Genomic DNA, 27789 nt, shown 5'->3' with positions numbered 1-27789 from the left:
ATGGGACACTGCTGCATTCTCTCCAGGATGGCCTTTTCCAGTCAAGCACCACTACTTTCCTGGGATGCTCTCTGCATCAGAGTTCCCAGCCCAGATCTATACCACAGCCTGTAGCTTGGTTGTGTAAGGTGCAGGGGGAAGTAATTATGATTTAATAGGTATGGGGCTTCAAAGGTAGATGAACATTTAAACTAGTTGAACGGCATTTGATTTTAAAATGCTGAACAGACCCACACTGCTCAGGTCTCAGAAGGCTTGGAGGATTCAAGGGTGCCAGAAAACCTGGAGTGTGAGCCATCCTCCTCTGCTTTCCTAATGCCCAAGAGCTCACCACTGCCACGTGATCGAGTGCCACTTAAGCCTTCAACAACTCTATTCCCTACCTGGAAAAACACCTGCCCACCGTGAGCCAAGCAAGCTACATTTGAATGGGTTCGACACATTTACTGGATGACTGATGACCAACAGGAGAAACTGGGTGGAACTGGAAAAACATTCACCAGTATGAAGGCCAAAAGGTACATTTCACAAGTTTTCCTGTTCCATGCCATCCTCTCTTATGGCCAGACAAAAGGCAGGAGCAGGAAGAAAACAGGACTGGAATGGTGGGGGAAAGAGTGCTTGCTTCTGCCTTAGCAACTCATGGTAGCATTGTGGGACTGCTTCTCTCAGCAGAATAAAGTCTTTTTATAAATGATTACTAAGGAATTAATAATTCACATTTCAACAACCATGTTAGGAAAGGGTTAAGGAAAAAAGCAATTCAGCAGAGTCCAGCTAATGCCATAAACAATCACCCGCATTACTTACAAAAATTTTGCACCTTTAAAAAAAGACCCCTTGGCTAGAAATTAACAATTACTGTACCCACCCAACTCCTTGCTCTGGTAACTTCATCACTCACGATCACTCTACCCACCCAGCCTTGGTTTTGACCCCTAACGTTGCTCTGTAATGAAAGCAAATTGTTAGATGCATGCTGTTTGTTTTAGATATTGTTGATTAAATTATATCAGAGTTCCACCAATTCTCACAGTGGGATGTACTGGTGGAATCCAGATATTTTTATAAACGGATTTGGAAAGATTGACCTGTTTGGGGTTACGAAATGTATTAATTACATGGTGATGAAGGCTTATATAAGTACGTGTAGTCCTTGCACATTTGTATTTGAATTATATTAACTGTGTTGAGTAACAGCTAAAATATTCCTCTCTTTCTCTCTCTCTCTCTCACACACACACGCACAAATTTTTCACTTGTGGGTAATTCCCTAGCCTTTTAAATCCAAGACACTGAGCAGAGTTTACTTTTTGGGCCCAGTCTTTAGCAGGACCTTATAGCAGGCCAGCAGTGTTTGCCTGAAACAACCCAACTTCTCATCTGCTGCTCCTGCTGTGGAATGCTAAGCGGGTTCTAATCATACAAGTGTAGGACTGGAAGGAACCTCGAGAGGTTATCTAATCCAGTCCCCTACACTCAAGGCAGGACTATGTAATACGTAGACCATTCCTGACAGGTGTTTATCTAACCTGTTCTTAAAAACCTCCAATGATGGAGATTCCACAACCTCCCTAGGCAATTTGTTCCAGTGCTTAACTACCCTGACAGTTAGTAAGTTTTTTCTAATGTGCAACCTAAACCTCCCGCATGGCAGATTCTTGTCCTATCCTCAGAGGTTAAGGAGAACAATTTTTCTCCCTCCTCCTTGTAACAATCTTTTACATACTTGAAAACTGTTATCATGTCCCCTCTCATTCTTCTCTTCTCCAAACTAAACACACTCAATTTTTTCAATCTTCCCTCATAGGTCATGTTTTCTAGACCTTTAATAATTTTGTTGCTCTTCTCTGGACTTTATCCAATTTGTCCTCATCTTTCCTGAAATGTGGCATCCAGAACTGGACACAATACTCCAGTGGAGGCCGTATCAGCGCGGAGTAGAGCGGAAGAACTACTTCTTGTCTTGCTTCAACACTCCTGTTAATATATCCCAGCGTGATGTCCACTTTTTTTCCCCGACAATGTTACGTTGTTCACTCATATTTAGCTTGCGACCCACTATAACTCCCAGATCCCTTTCCACAGTACTCATTCCTAGGCAGTCGTTTCCCATTTTGTATGTGTGCAACTGATTGTTTCTTCCTAAATGGAGTACTCCACATTTTTCCTTATTGAATTTCATCCTATTTACTTCACATCATTTTTCCAGATAATTTTGAATTTTAATCCTATCTTCCAAAGCACATGCAAACCTTCCCAGCTTGGTATCATCCACAAACTTGCAAAGTTTAATGATTCACTAGAGCAGATGGTTCATTACCCCACTCTGGAATAAGGGAGGGGGGACTTATTCTCTAGAAATTGAAGATCGAGGGTGAGGGCTGAACAGTCTGAAGGGAAGAACTCTAGAAACACCGAAGTCTAGGAAGGTTTGAATTGAATTTTGTTACCTTATCTTTACTGTCAGTATTAGTACAATCAAATACCAAGAAGGAGGTGAGTTTTTGACTCTCCATAGAGTGTGGACTGTGTCTGAGAGCAAAGTTAAGTCCCGAACCACTGACTAGCTTGCTAAAATAGTAGCAAAGGCTAAATCTACAATCACCATTAATTAAGTCATATGCTTCGGCTTTAGCCTCAGTTCTTCCCCAGGGTCTCTGAAACCAGAGAAGAGGGCATGCTAGCCTCTATCAAATGCTGTAAAACTAACATTCAGTTCCTTTTGGCATGCTAATGTGTTCCTAAATTAATCATCAACTGGCAATTTCTCCTGCATCTTAACAGATTGAGCAGTAAATTTTTTATAACTGCTGGCTTATGCTGGAAAGCTAGAGTATCAGAACAAGCTCTTCTGAAAACTACAGAGCTTTGGATAAGGAAAAATTCTAAAGGCCCTGGAGAACTAAAATCCAAATTAACTTTCTTCCTAATTTGCTCTGCTTTGTCACAAATAAGCAAGACCCTGGAGAAGAACTCTCTTGCCTGAAAAGTATACTGAGAAATCTCAAACAGGAGGGTTGGTATAGACATGCTCTTTGCAACATCTGTAGGTCTCCGCAAGCCAGAATTAGACCTTATTCAACCTGATCTGGCATTAGATTACATGTGATCAATGCAGGTTCAGACACTGCTAATTTTGTGGGCCCCTGCGTTAGAAGGGCATGGATGCTGGCTACAACTGTTAACTGTGGCATAGATACATTACTTTCTGCACCAGGCTAGTCAAGTTCCAAACAAATCTCAAATCCTTGTGGAACCTTTTAATGGTATACATGTGCAACTTGGCAGACTCTCATCAGGAAGTAGAAGGTGTTAACTGCCACAGTGAGAAACGTCATTACTCCATCTTCAAAACACAAATCACCCAAGATGTGAGATGGAATTCCTACCCCCACAGAAAGTACACGCACACCAACAGACAGATGTTCTCATATGTGGTTGGCCCTGCCTCTCACATATAACCCTCTTGTTTGAACCCTGTGTCAGGAAACTTTTACAGTCAGAAACTGAAACATGAGAGGGTCTTTGCAGCTCCCCCAGGATAACTCCTCTGAAATGTTGCCAACTCTCACAATTTTATCATGAGGCTCACAATATTTGGTGTTCTTAAAGTCCCAGCCCTTGGGATCAGATAACTGAATGAGAATCTCAGTTTTCTTTTAAAAAAAAGGGGGGTGGGGGAAATGACATTCATGGTTACAGAGAAAAGCTTGAAACATGAGCTGAGTGTACCCTAAAGGCTCAAAACCCAGAGGGCAAATAAAATCTCCAAATTTACTGGTGGGTTATTTTTCTTTAATCTGATGATTTCTGAACACTTGGGATTGGCAATACTGCATCTGTGTGACTTCTACTTTGGACTTTTAGAATAAAATACTTAGGACTTGCACTCATTTTATATTCACATGTTCCAGAGATGGTTTGTGCAGTAAATTATTTACATCTTTACATATCTCTATCGTTTCACTATTTTATATTGTATACTTCAGTTACTGTGTTCCTGTGCTTTTCTCTCTTTGATTTCTTATTCAGGGGCTGATTACTAGCATGTATTGGGACTGGTCTACACTACTGCTTAAGTCAACCTAACTTACATCGCTCAAAGGTGTGAAAAAGACACCCCCCTAAGCAACACAAGTTACAGTGACCTAAGCGCTGTCCACACCGCCACTATGTCAGTGGAAGACGCTCTCCCACTGATATAGCTTCCGCCTCTCAAGGAGGTAGAGTAATTATGCCGAAGAGAGAACGGTCTATCGTCAGTATAGCACGTCTTCACCAGATGTGCTACAGCGGCATAGCGGCATCGGTGCAGCTGTGCAGATGTAGCGCTCTAGTGTAGACTTGCCCTTAGTCTCTCATCTGTAAACATTCCAAAGAATGTTATCTTCTGGATCCTAAATACAGCAAGACTTATTTATTGTATTCCTGCATGGGATATTAATTGTTTCTTGTATTCCTGGCACCCTAGTATTTTTGGGGCATCAGGTTCAAACTCAGTGGCGTGGAAAAAGTAAAGCCTACTGAAAAGGCACACTTGCCCTTCAGGCACAAAAATTTAGCAAAGCCCCCTTACACAGATTTAAAGTGGCAGGTGATTTTTCACTCACATGTGAAAAATAAATTCCTAATTGCTTTCCAGCATCATCTTGTATTTAATACCAAGGTTTGATATCTATCTGTAGTCACCCACTTTCAAAACCATTTAGAAATACTTAAATACCTGACATGAAAATGCTTTTTGGTAATTAAAATAAAAGCTGCTTTAGCTCTCAGATCATCAACAGAATATGAATAGACCTCAGTGCATTAATTGTAAATCATCTGGTTCTTTATTTCCCTGCTAAGGCCTGCCTGTAGCATTCTGTGTTTCCCCAGTTACAACGAATGAGCTCACTAACACCTAACACGGGAAAAGGAAGGCAGCACTCTGCTTTGCTTGAGGTGTTGGTGAGGTCAGCCTGGAGCAGGGAAAAACAGCCCCTTAACTCAGCTCTTGGCAGGTCACAATTAGCACAGCTAAGTGCAACAAAAGGACCATTTGGAGTTGAATTTCCATTTTTTGAGGCACCCATTAATGAAAGCAAGTGAACCCAGAATACACTCCAAGAAGATGGGAGATCTGTCAGCACAGCCCAGACATTCAGAGTTAAGCCTGCCACATCTCAGGCTGTCTAAGCAGCAGAGAAGACTGGTAACCAGGCTGAGTGACGGGAGGAGTTATAGCTTCACTCTACTGTTGCCAGTGCAATTCAAACCATTCATGTCAAGTGGATGTTGTATCTGATGATAACCCTTTGTATTCTGATCCAAGGATCACAAGGAATGACATCAGCCTCACACCACTTCTGCCAGGGAAGAAGTACTCCATCTTACAGATGGAGAAACAGGCACAGGGAGGTTAAGTGACTTGCCCATGTTCACACAGCAAATCAGTAGTATAGCTGGGCTTAGAGCCCATGTCACCTGATTGCAGGTCTGTGGTGATTTTAGCCTCAAGACCATCTTTCTTCCCCAAAACCCCCCTAAGCCACTGGGCATGCCATTAACACAGGGCCTAATCCTGCAACTCTTCCTCATACAGTTAGTCCTTAATCATGCAAATTGCTGCACTGAAATCAATGTGACCAGTCATGCAAAAACCTCACCTTAGTAAGGGCTGAAAGATTGGACCCACAGCAGTGATCTGAACATACAAGTTCACAGTATATACACAGTAAGTCCTCAAATTAACAGCTAATAAAGAATACACCAATTAGACTGTGAGGTCTCTGAGGTAGGGACCACCTCTAGCTGTCTGTTTGCTCAGCACATCAGGGCCTCATTCTGACTTAGACTTCTGAGCAAATCTGTAATCTAAATATTAAAGGATGAGGAGGAGTGAAAAACAGCAGCAGGGTGTCATGGAAATTAAAAGCTGGGTTTTACTAAACTTCATTAATACCTGACAGAGGAAGCAAACAGCAAGGAAAGAGAAACACCTTTGCCTACAGAAAAGATTAGACACAAGTAAAAACAAACATGCTGATCTTGAAAAAAACATGGCCTCCATCACCAGGCAACGTGCACATTGGGCACTTATTTAATTTTCAAACCATCATCCACTGATGTGGTTACATGGGATCTGTGTAATTACTCAGTTTCCTGGAAATGTGAAAGACGTATCAAATAGGAGCTGAGGGAGTGGGGGGCAGATAATCAAAGGAGAATGTTTGTGAAGAAGTCTAGCATGTCTTGCTCTCATGGAGGAATCTCTGCTGCCAGGTTTGCACTGTTTATCTTACTGAATTGTCAGGTTTTAAAACATTTTCATTGGCTTTCTCCTATGATACAAATACAAGTGTGCAGAAAACTAGGTGCTCCACCCTGCTTACCCTGAAGCCAATAGGGATTTGCCTGCACTAGAAAGGAACCCATTGCAACAGGCGGCTTCTGTATCAGGTGCTGCTAAAACTGTGTTGAAAATAGATGAGAGTAGACAGAACCACATCACATGCAGCAGTGGTTCAGAAAACAGGACTGAGCCCTGCTCCCAACAAGGTTCAATTCTGGTTTCTGAACGAGTGCTGAACATGGGTTGGTCCTGTCTACATACTAGGGATGTAAAATGTTAACCTGCCTTAACGGTTAACCCCTGGACCAGCCCGCCAACCCCAGCGACCCCACACCAGCTGGCCCGCTAACTCCAGCGGCCCTGCGCTGCCCGGCACCGTCCAGAGCAGCCCCAGCCCCAGCCATGCCGGCCGGCCCTTTAATCAGTTAACCGTTTAAACAATTTTTAATTGTTTAAATGGTTAACTTTCTAAACAAGATTTACATACCTACTACATAGACTCAGAGTTAAACTGTTTTCACTCTGATTCAACTGCACTCATTATTGACAAGAGGCAAGAACATCCTCATCACTAATTTAAGTGGGAGCACAGTCAGGTCTTCATATTAAATTCAAGCCAATGCATATGGGGAAAAATACCAAACTCACAAATAGTGACTCCTGGATAGCATTAATTCTGAAAGAGACAGCAAATTAGAGATGATACACATTTACAATGCAGTATGGTAATAGAAAAAAGCCAGTGTGATTTTGGGCTGGACATGTAAAGGTAACATAGTACTGAGAAGAGAGGAAAGGAAATTATACAGCTCTGGCGAGACTGCTCCTGGAATAATGTGTTCAATTCTGGTGCCTCAACAAAACAGAAAGATGACAGCAAACTGGAAGGAACTGTAAGACAGCAACAGAACTGATTAAGAGTCTGAAGGGCTTGATCTATGAGGAGAGATTAAAGGATAATTACATACAGCTTGTGTTAACAAAAACTAGGGAAGCACCATGACAACTGTCTACATGTACCTACAAGGAATAACCACCAAGAAAGAAGAGGAATTTTCCAGGGCATTTCCTAGGGGGTGGAACTAGGAGTGATGGGATTCAATTAAAAAAAGAAAACATACAGGCTGGAGATCAGGACATATCTCCTATCAATGCAACTGATTAGACTGGTGAAAGTTTGCCAAGGGCAGCTGGGAAAGGAAAAAGGCCCTTGTTTGAAATTAGACTGCACCGGGCATTAGATAATATAGTGTATGGAACAATCGTGCTCTGGCCCCAGGGGATGGAGGTGATGATCTAATTGGTCTACTCCCTTCTTCACTTCCTAGGATTCTGTCACTCTAGACAGGCTGCGAGGACATGACATTTAAGTGGCCTTTCTGATACCTCAGTCCCAAGGCGCCCTCTGCTGTTCAGGTTCTAACAGTCCTGTCCCAATTCTAAAAGCCAAACAGATGACAGGGAAAAGAAAAATCCCATCCAGTTCAGTATGTCGCCTTTATCTCTAGTCCCCAACCACCACTCTTCCTGCTTCTGCTTGGTATAAATTCACAGGGCTGCGGGGGGGGGGGGAGAAGGGGAGAGCTCTTCCTCATGTGAAATGATGTCACACTGATCAGCTGCTTCTTCGCAGCTCAAAGGAAACTCATTGCTATGGTATGTTCTGCTTGAACCAGAGCATTCTTCTCCTGGACAGCCACTTTATCAGCTTCTCTCCCAAAGAATCCACTTAACCTATAGATAGGGACTGACAGTGACTGCTGCTTAACTGGGATAGCATTCACATAAATTCTGCTTAATAGGGACCAGTCAAGGAAATAAATGGTGTTTAATCAGATGTCATACTGGTATGAAGTTTAAGCTCCTAGCTCTTAATACAGCTGGTGCCAAACAAAAGCTGAAATGCAGTGAGTATATTTAATCCAGGACAGCCATGCTTCTCATACAGCCGTTTGCAGAATGCCAGCAGGTGTGCAAGTGAGCCACATCTGTCACAACAGCCTTGTTGGCACCAGGAAAGCCAAGAACACCTTTCAGCATTAGTTCCCCTGAACCAGTGTTGACTGGATTAAACAGAGACAATAAGAATAATGTAGACTTGACAAAACTACTTCCAAAGCCATTCTGGAGACTGACTTCCACAAGCATTCCATCATGCTCCCAGCAGCAGCAAACATTGTTTTGTCTAGTCTGTACCAGCACTTAGACCACTTTCCACACTGGTCCAGAGGAAACTCTTGCTGAAATGTGTTCTCTTCCCAGTGCACACAAGAGTAGTGGTCTCCTCATCTTAATTTAAATCCTTTCTTCAGTATTCTCCTTACTTTCCCATGGATCAATGTACAGATACGAGTCAGAGTAGCTTGAAGACAAGTAGGTAGACAGTTAAAAAGTCAGCTCAGAGAGGCTGGTTTTCGTAACTCACCTGCTCCTTGAATTGTTCTTGTGACAGACAATCAGCCAAGTCCACACAACCCAGGAGGCACCCAGAAGGATAATCTCTGGGAAATTCCACATCTGAGTCAAGAGAAAGAAAAAGATTGAAAATACACACACACTCAATGTGATCTTCCCATTTCTCAGTAAGCTCTTAACTGGAAACACACGCACGCTCATTTGCTCATCTCTCCCACTCAAACTTCTTGAGGCACAAAAAAATTTAGTGTTTATTTTCTGTAATTCCTTTCATATTTAGGGACACATGGTACATTGCTTAGGACACGTGGTCTAGGAGAACTGGCTTAAGCCAGACAGATGATGGTAAAGACAAAGACTGTGCATGGCTCTGCCAACACATCTCCATCCTGCCCTGCTACACCTCTGCTGTAATGTACCTGGGCTCCCAATACACTCAGTCTATGCACCTCGATCCTGATATTCACCACCCCCATTATTCCAATCCTGAGCCAGCCCTTTAGCAGAAACTGCCAATGAGCACACTACAGTGTTTTAGATCATGTGGTGCTTTGGAGATGGAGGCAACTGTCAACTGCCAGCTAAGCCAAAGTGACCTTAATAAAAATAAAATCTAGCTCCTGTAAAACACCTTACATTTGTAGATCTCAAAGCACTTTACAAAGGAGGTCAATATCATTAACCTCATTTTACAGATGGGAAAACTGAGGCACAAAGCAGGTAAGTGATTTACCCAAGGCTACCCAGCAGGCCAGAGCCAAGAATAGAACCCAGATCTCCTGAATCGCAGTCCAGTGCTCCAGCTACTGGGCCATGCTGCTTTAAAAGCAAACATGCACAAAAATCCAAGATGGCCTGAAATTTGGGGCTCTCATTCCTGGCGAGGGATGGCAGCATCATGCTTTTGTGCATCTCTCCCCTGTTGTGGCTTTTCAGGGAGCAATATGGCCGATGCACAGTGAATGCACAGTTCCTTGCTCTGGTGAGGCAGGAAGAAATCCCTAGGCATATTTGGGCTGACTAATATCCAGAGGTGCTGCACCAAGAGGCGACATCTCCCTGGCCATGCAGTCTGGACCAGGCCTCAGGCTCACCTAGCCTCACAAGAGAGAGAGATCGGCACGCTAACCTGCAGCTTTTTATTCCTGGCCTCCAGGAGGCCAGAACACATGACTGCATTTGAACTTCAGAGCACTAGCTCCTTCGTACATTCACATGCAACGACCTATTGCCTGAACTAAGAACGAAGAGGCATTGCTGCCACGAGGTATTCTCAAAGTAAGATGCAATTCACTAATGCTCACAGCTTCTGACTAGCCAAGAGGACAGAGTTGATCTGCTCCATGACTCCCTTCTGGATGAAGAAATGCAGAAAGGAAGAGGGGAACTGAAAGGAGAAAGGAAGGTTAATGAGAGAAGCAGAGATAACTGCCCAAGAATGCCTGCTTCCTGCCTCTGCTCATTACACGACTCAAGGTACCAAAATCAGAGACCGAATAGTGAGGTTCACCTTCGTGGAGCAGCATTCTGTAGGTGGCCTCTAGCTCAGAGATTTCTTGAGGGGATGGTCTTTTAGCAGTAGCTGCTATCCACAGCCGCCCTCTGTGGGATGTGTACCAGGTCCTGCCCTCCACCCTAGAGAGAACAGAAGAGAATGCAGAACTGACATGCCAGCTGAGATCCCACATGGCCCAGTCTTCAATGAAACATTTCATCCTGTGATTCCTGTTACCAAGCTTTGCCCTGGGAAAGGACATTTTCCTCTTCAGTGAGGAGGGCTGTTAGTGAGAAGACTTCTGGAGCCAGTGAATCTCATCAAGCAACTTGTTTACACGGTTTAGTCACTCTACTCTGACTTTGCAATACCCAGAAATCAAGTATCTGTACTCCTAGGAGCTAGGCAGTGGTCAGTATGCAATCTAATGGGCAACATGGCCCACAGATTTAGACAAAGCAGTCAGCGTCTGTCCTTTTCTTTAGGTGCAGCTCCCAGAGACTATGGGGACAGGATGAAAGGCTCCACCTTTATCAGAGTGGCTGGCTTGCAGCATTCCCAGGCTGCTCAGATCCAGGAGCAGGATAAGATGGGATCTGAAGTCTCTACAGCCTGAGGAACTGATAAGTCTGCTTTTCTGAATTAAAAGTCATCTCCACAGAAACTTCAGAGAAAAAAAAAAAAATCTACAGAAATTCAGGGATTTCCCAAGACACCCCAATTACACTGGAACAGGGAGACAGCAGCTGATTTGTCTGGAAAACTGCCTTGTAAAGGGGAAGCTTGTCTAGTAACGCCTCCTGGCCCTCCCTGAGGAACCCAGCTCCTAGGCATGGAGCACCGCGATGCTGCAGGTTATCCACCAAGGAATTTGTACAAAAATAGCAAAATACTGGAGTATTTTCAGGTCTTTGTTAATTATCATCGTAAAGAAGCTGACTCTTTCCAGCCTGCTCAGTTCCGAACCCAACAGCATGCTCGGATGAAGAAGTGCAGTTCCCTGTTCGTACATTTCCTGCCCAAACATTTCCCCCAGGGAAGCGGGCTGTGTGTGCGATTAGAGAGCTAGATGGAAAGTGCCAGTGGGATTGTACTGAGCAATAGCTTAGGGCCACTGAAGTCCTCAGCACGTATCAGAACATCACTGCAATGTAACTGAATTCTATCCTTACTGTATGAGTTTTGGGAACTGTTCTCATTGTAGGCACTATGTTTCGCAGGGTGAGAAGAGAGGGGTGGGCGGGTCATTACAAAGCTGTTGGCATAACTGCATATTGTTTAGGACATATCACAGTTCCATGTCTTTATTTTTACCTTTTGATTCCTTTTACCAGCAAAGAAGCCCAAGGCTGGTGCATGCTGAGACACCAGCCATCATCCGAGATCTCCTGTAATTCTCGATCCTGAATCCGTAACCTGTTCCTTTCGGAGGCAGACTCATGCCCAGTTTCTGCAGAATGAGCAGTTTTTCTGTGCAGGAGCAAGCCAGTCTGGTCTACCCACTTCAGCATGTTCAAAACAAACACATAACAGAACGTTTAACTCTTGGTCCAAATCACTTTAAGTTTTTCCTTTCCTTAAGAACAACAGTGCAGAAGGTACCATGGCCTAGCCCTCCTACTGGATTAGATCTTTGGCCCACTGGATCAGAACCCTGCTCTTATCATTCTCTGGCTACTGCTGGGTAAGCCAGACTTGAACCCGAAGGGAGGGAGGGGGAAAGAGAATCTAACCTGGGATGGTGCCAGTGCAGCCCATAGCAAGATGTGGGTCAGGTGGCCACCTTTGTCATGCCCCTAGAGAGATCACAGACCAAGCATACAAAGAGTGCAGACCACTCATCAAATGGAGCACTGCATGCCAAAGCCTGGAGTCTCTGCATGCCACACCCTGGTAGCAGTCAAAGCAAGGGAAACTGTAATCTGCTCTATGTAACCCTCACATTGGCTGCCCTTGAACTAAATGGCAGATTTAAAGAATAGAACTATCAACCGACATTGTCCCACAGCATAGATGGCACATTCATAGTGTGTTCATAACTGAGCAACACCCAGTTGGCAGCACCTGCACTGGGAAGAGTTTAAGGGAGGCAAAGGGATTGTTCAGACAACCAGCTGACACAGCATCCTCCACCTCCTCATGGACTGCCATATGGGATATTGGCATTCAGAGCCAGCCTTCTGGTGCAGCCACAAACCCCTTCTGGGTGCACAAACAGTACTCATGGCCACTTATCACATGCCTTTTCCTCTTGAGAAGGGATGAGAACAAACAACCAGCTATAGCCCAAGAGCTCCCACAACTCTCAAAAAATACCTGGATGTAAAAAAAAGGTAAGTGGAGGCAGGAGAAGCACAAAGCCTGGTATGAAGACAGGGATTGGTTTAAATTGCATTATCTGGCATGGCCTGTCACAGACTAAGAATAAGCGTATATTAATGCTTGGAAGTGTCTGAGCACAAATGCGTGGTGCACAGGAACCAAGGAAAGACAAGAGGGGACACGAGCAAGTGGAGAGCGTGACTGAGGGGGCACAACTGAAATCTGGCAGGTGGATTCTTATAAAGGGAATTTTAAAAGGGAAACTCCTTTAGACTGAATGTCAGGAAACCATCCCAAGAGCAAGATGCATCAGGCTGAGAAAGGGGGAGGAAACCCACTGCTCTGGGTTAAATACGCCACTGGCAAAAATCCTGCCCAAGCCAAGAGTTTGGGATGGACTAGCCCACCTAGCTGGCCGTGTCCATCTCTAGCTCAGATGATCCTAATCCCACAGAGGAGGCTGGGGGACAGGGAAGAGATGCCATGAACACATGGGAAGTTACAATACTTGGGCCCATGTCTCTTGGCAGTCACTGCTCGGGGAGGAATCACAAATCGGCACTAACCAAGGGGGCAGGCTGGAGAAGGTGGGGATTCACCAGAAGCCCAGAGCCCACTTCAAACTTCCCCTGGGGTCTCCTCGATGGCTTGCTCAGTGTGCCACAGTTAATGGCATCAATTGTCTCATCCAACCTGCAAGGACACACAAACCACATTAATACCCCCCGGCCTCTCGTCCCAGAAGCACTTCCTGACATTTCTCCCAGCCAGGCTGCTCCCCCTGCTGCCTCCCTCCCTCTGATAGTCGGGCTCCTGCAGACACTCAAGGCATGTCTGCTGTAGATATACAGCTGCTCTGCTCTGTGTTCTCCCAGGGAGCTACCGGCCCGGAACGCTCACAAACGTGCCAGCTAAGCACAGTTCTGCCTGTAAGTCAGACAGAGTGCAATTCAGCAAGGACAATCGGTACTGAGAGCATGGCCCTGCACAGCACAGGGTAGCCCTGTAAAACTGGCATCCAGATCACCCCTGGTCAGTAATGATCCCAGGACACTGGTCACAAAGCAAGATTATCTAAAGGGACCCCGTTTATCTGGCACCCCGTAGTATCTGAGCTTCACAGTCTTAAACTGCCCTGTGAGATGGGGATGATGGCACATCCTAATTTTACAGATGGGAAACTGAGGCACAGACACTAACGGCAGGTCTTCACTACCCGCCGGTTGGGTGGGTAGTGATCGATCCTCAAATGCACTCCTCATCAACTCCGGAACTCCAGCTCGCAAGAGGTGGAAGTGGCGTCGAAGGGGGAGCGGCAGCGGTCAACTCACCACCGCCCTCACAGCCAGATAAGTTGAACTAAGATATGTCGACTTCAGCTACACTATTCGTGTATCTGAAGTTGCGTATCTTAGGTTGACCCCCCACTTCTAGTGTAGACCAGGGCTAAGTGACTTGCCCAAGGTCACACACAAGAAATCTGTGGCACAGCAGAGACTTAAACAGTCCCAGGCTTGTGTCCAAGCCATTAGACTAGCCTTCTGAGAGCCACAGTGGCCTGGCCAAACCCTAATGTGGGCAGCTCCATTTGGAATGTGGTATTCGTCACTCTACCTCCTAAAAGCTGGGGGTCAGTATTGTACACATAGAATGACTGCCATGTTCCACCCCAAAGGATGCTGAATTTCATCTGCAGGGGAAGTGATCCCGTTACAGGGAGTCTGGAAGATGCCCAGGTATGCAAAGCTCTACAGAACATCAAGTTATTATATTGTTGCTTCCTTTTTGCCTCTTCTTTATTACTAGGCATATTTGCACACAAGCAAATTTTTGCTCCTTAGGAGCATAATCTGCTCCTGAAGCACAAACCCCTAAACTCTCTGTTTGTGCTGTCATGACTACGGCAGATGTCTGCAACACCACAGACAGAGGGATGAGATTGCAAACAGGGATATAAGCAGCAGGAGCAAATCGGTTGCTAAGAGCTCAGGATCTTGTTTGTCCCAAACAATGAGATACAGGGAGAAGCACAGAATATTCTAACGGAGTGGCAGGGCTGCCTCTCAAGAGAATGGGCTCCACAGTTTGTCGTCTGTTGCTGTTGATGGTAGCTCAGCTGCCTCGTTAACAATCACAGATAGTGTTTCTCCTCTCTCTGCTCTCCGGAGCGTACTCTGCTCCCTGCCAGCTCGGTGGCTGGGGCCACCTACTCACTTGTTGTGATATTCAGCCATGCTATCCTGCTCCTCCAGGATCTGCCTGCCAGCAAAGTCGATGGTGATTTTTCTGGCAAGTCGAGAAGCGTGGCGCAGCTCTCGCAACTCCTCCTCTCTCTTCTGCAGCGCCTCACGCTCTTGTTTGGACAGCCACTGGTTGGAGTCTGTAGCAAAGTAATCCGACTCGTCATCAATGACTTGAGTACGGCGCACGCTGGTGAGAGACAGCCACGGAGAGAAAGCAGAGTGGTACCAGGTACGACAGCAAACAGCCTCAGACATACCTGGGAACATCACATCAGTCATGCAGCCACCCCTCCCCATGCTCCCATGACCCCTTTGTGGTCTCTGGAGAACATGGCTTGTCAGTAAAACGAAGCCAGATGCATGAAATTTTGCCCTTTTGGGGACCATGCTGACAGCCTGTCAGGAACTCGAGGGAATAAAACGGAAAGAGAGCACAACTACTCCCATCTTAAATATGGAGGAAAACCTGTGCAGACTACACACAACAGCAAGCCCTGGACGCAGCTCTCATGGATTGAGACAGGGCATTATTGTTGTAGTGGCATGAATGTAGTAGAGTGTGATTTGTTCCCTACAGAGGCTGCCTCAGTGTCCTTTACAGATCCCCAAGATCCGCCCCCACTCATGCCCTTCCTCCCCTTTCCCTTGTAAGCCCCATTCTTCTGGCTGAAGGGGACTGAACAGTTCTCTCTTCCCCATTTCCACCCCAAGGCAGAGAGCACTGAGGCCAAAGCACCAGCAAACCTTGCAGATCTAGCAAGGGATGAGAGACCAGACAGGGAATTAAGCCAAAGGCTCCTGCAGAGCCCTGCCAACAGACCACCTGGATGGCCCCTGGCCTCAACACAGTGCTTGAAAAATTCACTCAGTATGAGACTTCTTCCACCTGGTGACTGTGATCACATCTCAAAGGGCAAGGATAATGAGGCGTTTACCCACTGCAGAATGCAGTTTGTCAACCCAAAACTACTTGCAAATTTCACATAGGCCACTGGGCTATCGAAGACTCTGGGGCTGGGCTCTCTCAATCTCTCCAACTGAAGCTGTTCCGCCTTTTCAATAAAAGAAACCAGGAGTGGCTGTGGGGCTGAAAGCAGCGTCTGTCCCCCCGCAAAAAAGCCGGGAGTAGCTTGGGGCTGAAGACAGCATCCCTCCTCCCCCCGAAGCTGGGAGCAGGTGCAGGGCTGAAGCTGGGAACTCCAGTGGCCCCTCACGCCCCCATAGCTGAAGCTGGGAGCAGCGCAAGACTGAAGCCCCCAGCCCTGTGGCTCCCTGCTGGCAGAAGTCCTGAGTCCATGGGCAGAGTTGGGGGGGCATAAGGGTGTTGTCCCCCCCACCTGCAAACTGCAGTGACTTACCCAGAGTGGGGCAGTCCGGAGGCAGCTCCACCCCCCCCCAACACAGACAGGCAAGGTGTCCTGCTGAGGTGAGTCACGGGATAGAGGTGGCGCTCTTTCCCTGGACCCCACTGTGTGGAGCTGGCCCAAGCCCCACCAACCCTTGCCCCCTCCAAAATAGAAGTCAAACTACATCTATGCCCAAAGGTCTCCACCCTTGGCCCAGGGCCCTGAATCCCCCCACCTATCCGCATTGGGCCCTGGAGTTTTTATAGCATGCTGAGGGGGGCTCAAAAAGAAAAAGGTTGAGAACTCCTGGTTTAGAGTCCCCAGCACAGAGTTCCCACAGTTGCTGTAAGGCGAGTGCCGTCAGAACAGACTCAAACAGCAGTAGCTGAAAGGCATTTAAGGAGTGTGGTTATGTAGCAAGATGGTCATCTCAGCAGGAGAATTTTCACACCATTGCCTTGTGCAAAATTCCCATGGTTTTCCTTTAAAAGTGAACTGGGGGGGGAAGGTAAACGGGCTTGAGTCTTTCAGCGCCTCCGCCCACCCAACAACAGCAGCAAAAGTTTGTTTTTCTTGTTTTTATATCAGAAATTCAAGTCTTGTCTGCCCTGGAACACCTTGTGGTGACCAGGAGAACTAATGAAACGAGCTCACAAGAGAGTGAAAGCGGCAGCAATTGAGAGGGGAAGGGAATTTTACTCTGGCTGTTTAAAACTCTGTTTTTGCTGTCATCTATTGAACTCCAGTGGCTACAGATCATGGGGAAGAAAGGGTGTGTCTGTTAAAGATTCATCACCGCTGGCCTACAGCTAACTTGTAAGAGCTCACAATACACATCCTCGGAGACCCCCAAGAAAGCAGCACCAGAGAAGACCAGACTTGAAATTCCTGATCACTGCAAGGTAGTAGAAAAAACTACTTAAAAACAACCACCACACATCATTTCAGGCCTTCTTAACACATCAGCAGAAAAAAGAGGAAAATATCAATTTTTTTCAATGTCCTTTGCTGGTCACCTTTAAATGACATTCTCCATTTAGAGAGACAATCTGTTCAGAGGGAAAAAACATCAGGGAAAGAGGAAGATGGACAAGCACAAAATTTAGCAACACAAAAAAGACTGTAGCTCAAAACAAGAACCATCAATGGGCCAAAGAGAAATTCCTGTGGGAGCCAGGGAATCTGGGCACATTTCATGCGACTGATCCAGCCAGCTGATGTACCACTTCCCTACCAATCTCAAGTCCAAGAGCCACAGAGGAACCATGTTTTCCAGCAGAAATACTGTTCTCAGCAGTATACAATACTTGTGTGACCATCTGCCGGCTGGTCAGTGGCCAATATGAAATGTACAGATGCTTTCAGTGTAATTCCTAGTGGACAAAACTACTATAATGGGTGCACTTGCTAGAAGTCTCACCTAAGAGGTTAGGACTGGATGAGTCACAGAGACTAGACTCCCCTTCCCCACTACAGGGCCTCCATCTGGGGCAGGAGGCACCAGCTTGCCATACCACTGCCTGGACCACTCCCACCTTGTGATATTTTCCCCACGATTGTGATCCCACCTATAAATTCAGGTTTAATAGATTTGAAGCCAAGGCAGTTTTGGAAGGGATGGAATGCTGATACTATTTAGATCAAAAGTGACTCTGGCCTGCAGGATGGTTTGTGCTATTTCAGCAAGCACCATACCTCATTCTGTCAAATTCCAGCAACTTGTCTTTGTGTTTCATGGCCATCTCCAGACCTGTCTTAAGCCGAGCTTCCTGACGAGGCAGCAGGTCCTTGCTGAGGATCTCCATCTGCCCAGAACTCTCAGTACCTGGGATACACAGATACAAATCATGATCATGTTCTTGGGGATGGGCTATCAGTTTAAACACTGCTCCTGCTGCAGCTGAGCACAGAGATACTCCCAAGAACATGTGACATTATAGAAAACTGAAGAGGTCACTTGTCCAAAAGTACGGCACTTTTGAAATTGTCCTAACCCCCACCTCCCTGCTTCCCCTCTTCATGTTCTCCTCTGATCCTCCTTTCTCCAGCAACAAATTAAGTGGCTGTATTTCAAGGAATCCCTGTTGAGGTTACAGGGACAAACCATCCCGATGAGTCGAAAGAATAGTAAATATGGCAGGCGACCAGCTTGGCTTAATGGTGAAATCCTAGCGGATCTTAAACATAAAAAAGAAGCTTACAAGAAGTGGAAGGTTGGACATATGACCAGGGAAGAGTATAAAAATATTGCTCGGGCATGTAGGAAAGATATCAGGAGGGCCAAATCGCACCTGGAGCTGCAGCTAGCAAGAGATGTCAAGAGTAACAAGAAGGGTTTCTTCAGGTATGTTGGCAACAAGAAGAAAACCAAGGAAAGTGTGGGCCCCTTACTGAATGAGGGAGGCAAGCTAGTGACAGAGGATGTGGAAAAAGCTAATGTACTCAATGCTTTTTTTGCTTCTGTTTTCACTAACAAGGTCAGCTCCCAGACTGCTGTGCTGGGCAACACAAAATGGGGAAGAGATGGCCAGCCCTCTGTAGAGATAGAGGTGGTTAGGGACTATTTAGAAAAGCTGGACGTGCACAAGTCCATGGGGCCGGACGAATTGCATCCGAGAGTGCTGAAGGAATTGGCGGCTGTGATTGCAGAGCCCTTGGCCATTATCTTTGAAAACTCGTGGCGAACGGGGGAAGTCCCGGATGACTGGAAAAAGGCTAATGTAGTGCCCATCTTTAAAAAAGGGAAGAAGGAGGATCCTGGGAACTACAGGCCGGTCAGCCTCACCTCAGTCCCTGGAAAAATCATGGAGCAGGTCCTCAAAGAATCAATCCTGAAGCACTTAGAGGAGAGGAAAGTGATCAGGAACAGTCAGCATGGATTCACCAAGGGAAGGTCATGCCTGACTAATCTAATCGCCTTTTATGATGAGATTACTGGTTCTGTGGATGAAGGGAAAGCAGTGGATGTATTGTTTCTTGACTTTAGCAAAGCTTTTGACACGGTCTCCCACAGCATTCTTGTCAGCAAGTTAAGGAAGTATGGGCTGGATGAATGCACTATAAGGTGGGTAGAAAGCTGGCTAGATTGTCGGGCTCAACGGGTAGTGATCAATGGCTCCATGTCTAGTTGGCAGCCGGTGTCAAGTGGAGTGCCCCAGGGGTCGGTCCTGGGGCCCGTTTTGTTCAATATCTTCATAAATGATCTGGAGGATGGTGTGGATTGCACTCTCAGCAAATTTGCGGATGATACTAAACTGGGAGGAGTGGTAGATACGCTGGAGGGGAGGGATAGGATACAGAAGGACCTAGACAAATTGGAGGATTGGGCCAAAAGAAATCTAATGAGGTTCAATAAGGATAAGTGCAGGGTCCTGCACTTAGGATGGAAGAATCCAATGCACCGCTACAGACTAGGGACCGAATGGCTCGGCAGCAGTTCTGCGGAAAAGGACCTAGGGGTGACAGTGGACGAGAAGCTGGATATGAGTCAGCAGTGTGCCCTTGTTGCCAAGAAGGCCAATGGCATTTTGGGATGTATAAGTAGGGGCATAGCGAGCAGATCGAGGGACGTGATCGTTCCCCTCTATTCGACACTGGTGAGGCCTCATCTGGAGTACTGTGTCCAGTTTTGGGCCCCACACTACAGGAAGGATGTGGATAAATTGGAAAGAGTACAACGAAGGGCAACGAAAATGATTAGGGGTCTAGAGCACATGACTTATGAGGAGAGGCTGAGGGAGCTGGGATTGTTTAGTCTGCAGAAGAGAAGAATGAGGGGGGATTTGATAGCTGCTTTCAACTACCTGAAAGGGGGTTTCAAAGAGGATGGCTCTAGACTGTTCTCAATGGTAGCAGATGACAGAACGAGGAGTAATGGTCTCAAGTTGCAATGGGGGAGGTTTAGATTGGATATTAGGAAAAACTTTTTCACTAAGAGGGTGGTGAAACACTGGAATGCGTTACCTAGGGAGGTGGTAGAATCTCCTTCCTTAGAGGTTTTTAAGGTCAGGCTTGACAAAGCCCTGGCTGGGATGATTTAACTGGGACTTGGTCCTGCTTTGAGCAGGGGGTTGGACTAGATGACCTTCTGGGGTCCCTTCCAACCCTGATATTCTATGATTCTATGATTCTAAGTGCTCAGATACCATGGTGATAAAAGTCTAGACAGAAACCATTTACCCTCACTGCTCCAGTCACCTTCCCCAGTAACTTAGTTGTTTAGTTTCTATGGGAAGTAATTCTGCGTGTGTTCCCTTATTTCCCTCAATTTTTGATTATGTCCCCTAATTCAAGCCCCTCTCTGGAAGACCTGATTGTTCTCCTATCCTGTTCCTACTGAAAAGGGATTTCCAAAACCCTGACTGTGGAGTTCTTTGCCACAATATGCTGCTTGTTATTTTATTTTCTGATCCTCCGATTTCTCTTTTCTCTTAACTCCCCACACCTTTCAACATGCAACCCCCTCAATCCTCCTCTTCCTCCTCCATCTAGCTGGCACTGTTTGATTGCCCCCGTGTCTTACACTGACTGTTCTCTGTCCCCATGCTCAGCCCCACAGATGTCTGTCCCTCATTAGCTATTTTGATTGGATCTCCCCACCTGAATCTTGCATGAGCCTTGTTTTCCAGTGGGATTGAAATCCAAAAGGCCTGGCAGAGTGACATGCGTTTCCAAAGCGGGTGATGTGAGAGGTGTGTGACATCTGTGGGTCAAGCCAGCCTTATGGGCTGAACATACTCAACCATTAACAGGACAGAAAAGCAGGGAGGAGATGGCAGCAGCAGCCAGCCGGGGGAAGCAAGCACAGTTCCTGAGCCAGCCATTTCCTCTCCGTTTCCTCTTCAGGAATATCTCTCTTCTATTAGGGCCTACTCCAAAGCCTGGTAAGTCAATGGAAAGATTCCCATTGGCTTCAATGGGCTTTGCATCAGGCCCTTAGCAGATCCAGAAGCTTGGGGTCATTTCTCCTCTATGGCTGGACACTGGGAGCAGGTTTCATATTGATGGATATTTTACTCCTGGGCTTGTGGCTCTCCGTAACAGCCAGACACAAATCTGAAGAACTAGCTCAAGCACTGTAAATGCTTAGGGACTGAGATTCTTTCCTGCTCGCAGGATGCCAGTGAAAGCCTTGGTCCTGTGACAAGGACAGCCACACTCCAAGCAAGGTCTAGTGGCACTTGCAGGGAGAGGCGCAGAGCTGAGCCCTAAAGATGCCAAGTCAGGAGACTAGTTCCATTGACATTTGTAAAGGAAACTAAGCTAGAGCCCCTCCAGATGAAATGGAGTTCAGCTCCTGTTCCCCTTCACCCACACCAGCAGCACTGTCTGAAATCAAATACGCAGCAATAAAGACAGGGAGATACTGAAAACACCTTTTCAGCAAGCTGAGGTGCTGCCACTTAGCGCCAGCTCCTGCACCTCAATCAATAGGAAGAGAAGCCTACATTGAGACCATAGAAGACTAAATTCCAGGCTCTAACCAGAGGATCTGGAAATCCAGATGTTTCAGCAAAATTAACGCAGACGGACCCAGAATCCATAGGATTTTACTAGGGGGTTAAGTGTTGTTAGCTTTGCTTCTCCTCTTGGTCTTGTTCCTACATTTACCGCCTCAGAAAAGTGTAAGACACAAAATCGTTCCAAAATATTAATATCAGCTGCTTCCACAGAAATCTCACAAGTCCCACTGCTTTAATCCCAATCCCCTGCAGCAGACACTCTACATGGGACTTTTATTCTAATTTTTAAGGACTGCTGCAAGTGCCTCATTTCCACAAATAATTCCAGGCTGTCTAATGGCCAGCCTTGGTGCTTTGTGGTCAGTGCATCATGCATTGCCACTCAAGAAATTCAGACACTACACCCAGACCTGGTCTCCCCCAGCTAGTGCCTGGGAACCATGCAGAAGGGAAAGCACAACATGCTGAGCAAGAAACAGGACTGATGAGATCCAATGAGATTCTCATCCAGCCCTCCAAGGCCAAAAGAATGCTGCCACAGGATTGCAGTGGCTTGGAAACATTTTGGAGAGCTTTGGTCATCTTCTCCAGGGAGTTCAAATTCTGTAGAAAGCATAGAGAGGGAGTCCCTGAATCTTTGGGAACCTTCCCACACACAGTTTTCTAGAGCCCCTCACTATAACCAGAAGGAACAGATCTATACCACTAAGAGACAAAAAAGATTTAGGCCCTGTCTACTACATAACACAAGTGAAAACATAGGCATGGGCTCAAGTCTAATGTAACAGTAGAGCAGAGCTGAAACGGTGTATAACTTTCCGGATTAACTGCATTACACATGATTGCTACCAACCTGCCATGAGCTTCTTCAGCAGCTTCTGGCTCTTGTTTGAGTCACGCTGCAGAATGTCCTGCTCTTCCTTCGTGCACACCTAAAAGACAACAAGAAGATCAAGGCTAAGAGTGATACTTAGCACCTGACAACCTCACAGCCATTGACAAACGTTAAGGGTGAGCTGTAAAGGATAATGAAGAGTGGGTCCACAGGATTTCACCAGGGTCTACAGGCCATGGATCCTTCTGCATCTTCGCTGTGTACGGAAAGAAGACCTTGTTCTCTGCTCACTTTTTTATCTTAGACATCTCAGCAACACCAAGACTGGTTTTCCCTGTTTTTTTGCTGAAGGATTTCAGGGATGTGTGGTTCTCTCACAACTTCATTAAAGAGGTGGGTGGCATTTAATAAAGGCATCCTTTCTCTCAGGTGGTCACTAGGCACTGGAGTTAAACAGATATTTAAAGTACTCTGATTAAAACTTCTCTCTCCTCTCACCTATTCAGCTTTCACTCTCTTGTGAAGTCAATTGTACCGGCTTTCCAGTTACTACACTGTCCGAGGGAGACAAAAAGTTCAAGGGTTTTTGTTGTTTTTTTAACAAAATCCATCATAACGTTGTGGGGAATAAAAGGTCCGACACCCCAGGCTACTTTTAAAATGCCTTCATTTTGGTTGTTTTAAATAACATACTTAACTCCATTTTGTAGAGAATTCTCAGGAGAAAGGAACTCTCTGTTAAAGATCTAATCCTCCCCCCCCCGCCATTTTCCCTTCAAATAAGCAGACAGAATGCACAATATGCTGTGAGACTCCCGAGAATTATTTCCTGCAAAACAAAAGTAGGCCCAATTTGACATTTTTCATATTCCTAAGGTAAAAATAAATTTAAAAATCCTTTTAAAAAAATGACACATATGCACAGCCTGCCATAACCACCTTTCAGGTCTTCATCCGTCGTGAAACAGCAAAAAAGGGCCCAACCCCAATTTTTATTTTACTTTTCTTTATAGAGCTCTTTTAACTAATTAATTCCCACCCACTTTGAGGAAGCAGAGAATATCAGTCCATTTTATAAATGGGGAAACTGAGAGCCAGGAAAATGAAAACGCAACTCGTGTCCTCCTGTGGAAAAACACACAAGAGCTTGAATGGCAAAAAAAATCTGATCACATAAAATCCTATTTGGGAGGCACCTTCTGATCTGACCTTGTATTGTCTCCAAGCCCTTCTGGAATGTAAAGATCATTAAAAAAAATTCTAAATATAGGAATGAAATGCTCATTTCTGTTCCAGAGTCTTTAATACTGGGTTAAAGGGCCAAAGTAGCATAAATACCCTGGTTCCAGCTGGAGAAGACTTCCCCACAGTGCAAGCACTGTGGAGGATGCCTCTGCAAGCCCTGGCAGGCAAAGGGAGTGTGCCAGGGGGCTGCAGTGCTGTGGCCCACAGGGAAGCCCCAGGAGGCTGCCATAATTTAGGCAGGCCCCCAGAGCTCTGTAAATTATGTCAGCAGCATCTCCAGCCCTTGGAGTCACCCAAAATCAGAAGGGTGAACAGATGGCTTAAAACCATCTTACTGCCCCCCGCACTGCAAGTTGGGTGCAGCACAGACTCTTACCCTACAGCCTTAGCGAGGATCAAGGTTCTAAAGCAGTGGTTCTCAAACTTTTGTACTGGTGACCCCTTTCACATAGCAAGCATCTGAGTGTGACCCTGCTCCCCTTATAAATTAAAAACACTTAAATATATTTAACACGATTATAAATGCTGGAGGCAAAGTGGGGTTTGGAGTGGAGGCTGACAGCTCGCGACCCCCCATGTAGTAACTTCACAGCCCCCTGAGGGATCCCGACCCCCAGTTTGAGAACCCTTGTTCTTAAGGAACTTTGATCTGAGCAGGCCAGTTCGGAAGAGGAAAGAACTTTGCTAATTTACAGGAAAGATAAGAAACTAGTGGGGCTAATTCAGCCACATGCCATCTCCAAGATCCAAGCACGAAAGACTGCAGTTAAGTATGGCAGATAGAAAAGAAGCAGTGTTACATACCAGTGTACTACAAAATAAGCAGGGGCCGGAGCCCTCCTGTTCGCAGACAATACGGCCGCAGGTCAAACAGTTATTGATGAGTTTGTGCTTCTGGCCCAGGCACTCACAGGAGTGGCGTCCAGGGATCAGGACTGCCAGTTTGTCCTGACCCTCCTTGGTGTACAGGTTGACGAATTTGGCCTTTTTCTTGGCGGTACCGCTGACGCTGCCACCACTGCCCATCTCTTGTGCCTAATTTAGAAAGAGCAAAAAGTGAATTTAATCTACATTCTCACTGCAACACAAACATCAGAAAGAAACAGGGGCCCTTTAAACAAAGAATGGGGATAAACAACCAGACAGATACCTGGCCAGCTTGAGTGAAAGCGGGACCAGACTGCAAATTCAAACCAGGATGATATCACTGAACAGAAGCAAGCCTCAGAAAAGGTCAGCACCATTTGCATGAAAAAAGGACTGCTCAGCTTCGTGTTCTCTCTTTGCAAACTGGAATTGCCTGGGTTCTATGCGCCGAAGAGAAAGTTCTTGGATTCTGCGACCAAGAACCTACATTAGGTTTTGTTAAATCAAACAAAAACTATAGAAAATCAGACCAGCAATCAAAAGCCCAGCCAACACATTGCTGCAAGACACAGTGCTAGTGCTGAACAAGGTGGGCAAATGTTATAGCATGGTAAATCTGCATTCCTGACACATCTATAAAGTAACCTATGCATCTAAACGCAGATGGAAATCACAAATATCAGAGAGACGAGACCTTTTAGCTCACATAGATTATGTATTAATTATATTGATCAGTTATGAATTCCCAGTAATCACTCAATTGACAGGTTCTTGTCCCAAGATCAGGCGAAGTATTATTACAATTACTGTTCAGTTAGGAATCCTGATGTGCACAGTTGCAACACTCACACTTTAGGAACCCTTCTGTATTTGCAAATAGTTTATTAATACATTTAGCAAAGTCACAAACACGCTAACCCAGCAAGGTAGATAGATATGATACAGAACGTACCTCTGAACATCAACATACACTATCCTTTGCAGAACAACCTGAAATGTTACCCAATATCTTCCTCATCACCAGTAGCCATCATTCTGGCACCTACCAATGGCTACCTCTCTCTCCCCTCCTGCCCACAGGCTGGATACAACTTTTATAATATGTTACACTGATACCACTATGCCTAATGCCTATTCAGTAGGGGTTTCTCGCCTCTTCCTTATTTGTATTTCCTCACACTACGAAAGTTGAGGTGTCCTTCTTCCGTAGGTTAGTATATTAATGATCTCAACTTACCACATATATCAATTCATTACCACTCTTGTGGTCAGACCGCGGCGGATGTTCTATCCAAAAAAGGGCATTCACTCATGTTCCTGTGGTTGGCTGGTGTTGTTATGGGCAAAATTCCCCTTTACACACTCTATTTCCAGTTCCCCAGAACGTAAGGGTGATCGTTAGGCTATTTATCTGTGCCAAAGTTCATAGGCTTCAAGCCCTATGCTACATGCTGAAACCAATGTCTAACAGAACACAGGCCTGTAGGTTTCTTACTGCTGAACAAATCAATGCTAAAGCTAGCTCTATGGGCTACACATCTAATCCACAACCCACCTCTCCCACCTGAGAAGGATTTCTCCATGCAGTGTATATTCTTTGGCAATTTGACATAATGTAATTTATTACTGTTCTCATCTGAGGCACAATATTAGCAAGATTGGCACATTACTTTTGATGTTTGTCTCTCTCAGGTGTATACTTTGTCTTATGCCGAAGTGACTCTGATGATAGATGGGACATGGATGATGGCTGCATGAGTGGCTGGTCAGTGGAATTCTCAATCTTTTCCCTCAAGTCCTCTTTCACTTGAGCACTGAAATGAGTTCTCGCTTCCTTCAGGTCTCTAGCAGGCATTGTATAGTGAATGTTTCTGATAAAGTTTGCTTCTCAGTTATAGATTCTAAGGCCCTCACATCATGGAACACAGAAATTGCTATAGTGGAACCAAACATGTCTCTAGCCTAATGTTACTTCTCTGATAATGGCCAACACCAGATGCTTTGAAGGAGGGTATAAACTTACAACAATGTGTCTTCGTGTGCAATACCATCCCCTGAGCTGAGGGGGAGGCAGGTCTTCCTGATCCCAGCTGATAAGCAGCTCATGGGTTGAAGCCTGAGGATTGATCACCCTTATTTTATCCTCACAATTGTCACTCCAGATTCTAGTCATGTTCAAATAGTGAATCTAGTCTCTGCCTGTTGTTTATCATTTCTGTGATATGCCTGAAAATCCTCTTGTGGTGCTGGACAGTTTCCCTCTGCCTCTATTCTTCCTAGTCTATCCTAGACCTGGGGGAAGGGCCATTTCTAAGAATCCCTCCTCAGTACGGCCTGGCTCTATCACAGATGTAACACTTCACTGGCTCTGTTACTGTATGTTGTTAACAGATCACTCCAACTTCCTGAACTTCACCCCAGCTATTGCTGGTTCTAGGTTCCCAGGTCTCCATTGTTGCTTCTGTCTCAGACGGTAACAGCATCAGGACACCCTCTCTCACGTCTCTTCCTTTTCCTGTCTCTGTTGCGTACAATGTTCTGACTCACTCCTCTTGTTTCAATGGTGCTGTGACTCTGGTTTAGGGTTTAATGATGAGTGTTTCCTCCATCCCCCTGCTCTGTCCAATCAGCGCTATTTCCACAACCAGGCCAGAGCACTGCTTTTATTAACAAGAATGAAAAGAGACACAATGACCTCAGTTTGCAGGCCTTGCCAGAGATTTCTCAGCACCTTTATTAGGATAACAGAGAAAACTCTAAGGAAATAGCTGAAACCTCCTAAGCCTGTTTGTTTAACCCCTCCGTTTCCAAAACAAAGTCCATATTCCTTTCCCTTTCAGACGATTTAAACTTTAAAGGTGTTTTCAGCATTTTAAAGTATCCCCATAGGAAAACCTCTATTTATATTAAATAGTAAAATAGGGATCGCCAAAGTGCAACCCATAAAACTCTACAATTTGGCCTGTGGCAACTCTCACTTTCAGCATTCAGCTGTAATCCCTGGGGACTACATGTCCCAGCATGCAATGTTCCATCTTGAGCCAAAGGACTCAAATCAAGAACAATGCATACTAGGACCCTTATTTTTTTGCAGGTTGCTCCATCACATTAAAGAGCACAATGGCTGCAACCTGCTCTATTTGATACAAAGTTACGCTCCTACGCTCCTAGAATAGGCTCCTATTCTACACCTGGACTGTGGCATAGGTTAACTGCTCAGAC

General features: G+C 45.6%; 1 protein-coding gene across 3 annotated transcripts in view; it reads right to left on the bottom strand.

Moving 5' to 3' along the window:
• The window catches only part of TRIP4 (thyroid hormone receptor interactor 4), a 56172-nt gene that overhangs the window by 15150 nt on the left and 13233 nt on the right, over nucleotides 1–27789 (bottom strand). For 2 of the 3 annotated variants that reach the window (XM_038419166.2, XM_043494245.1), the window contains 8 exons: nucleotides 24505–24735; nucleotides 22474–22552; nucleotides 17854–17983; nucleotides 14784–14999; nucleotides 13136–13262; nucleotides 11562–11749; nucleotides 10263–10387; nucleotides 8763–8854 (listed from right to left, as the gene is read on the bottom strand). In XM_038419166.2, coding sequence (XP_038275094.1) covers nucleotides 8763–8854; nucleotides 10263–10387; nucleotides 11562–11749; nucleotides 13136–13262; nucleotides 14784–14999; nucleotides 17854–17983; nucleotides 22474–22552; nucleotides 24505–24735 — 1188 coding nt within the window. Of the gene's footprint in view, nucleotides 1–8762; nucleotides 8855–10262; nucleotides 10388–11561; nucleotides 11750–13135; nucleotides 13263–14783; nucleotides 15000–17853; nucleotides 17984–22473; nucleotides 22553–24504; nucleotides 24736–24850; nucleotides 24992–27789 lie in introns of those variants that run through there. The other variant, XM_043494246.1, reaches the window with a different exon arrangement.

Source organism: Dermochelys coriacea, chromosome 10 (genome assembly GCF_009764565.3).
Source record: "Dermochelys coriacea isolate rDerCor1 chromosome 10, rDerCor1.pri.v4, whole genome shotgun sequence".
NCBI classification, from domain to species: Eukaryota; Metazoa; Chordata; order Testudines; family Dermochelyidae; genus Dermochelys; species Dermochelys coriacea.
Note: the sequence above shows the minus strand (reverse complement) of the source record. Positions and strands in the feature narration are given on the sequence as shown.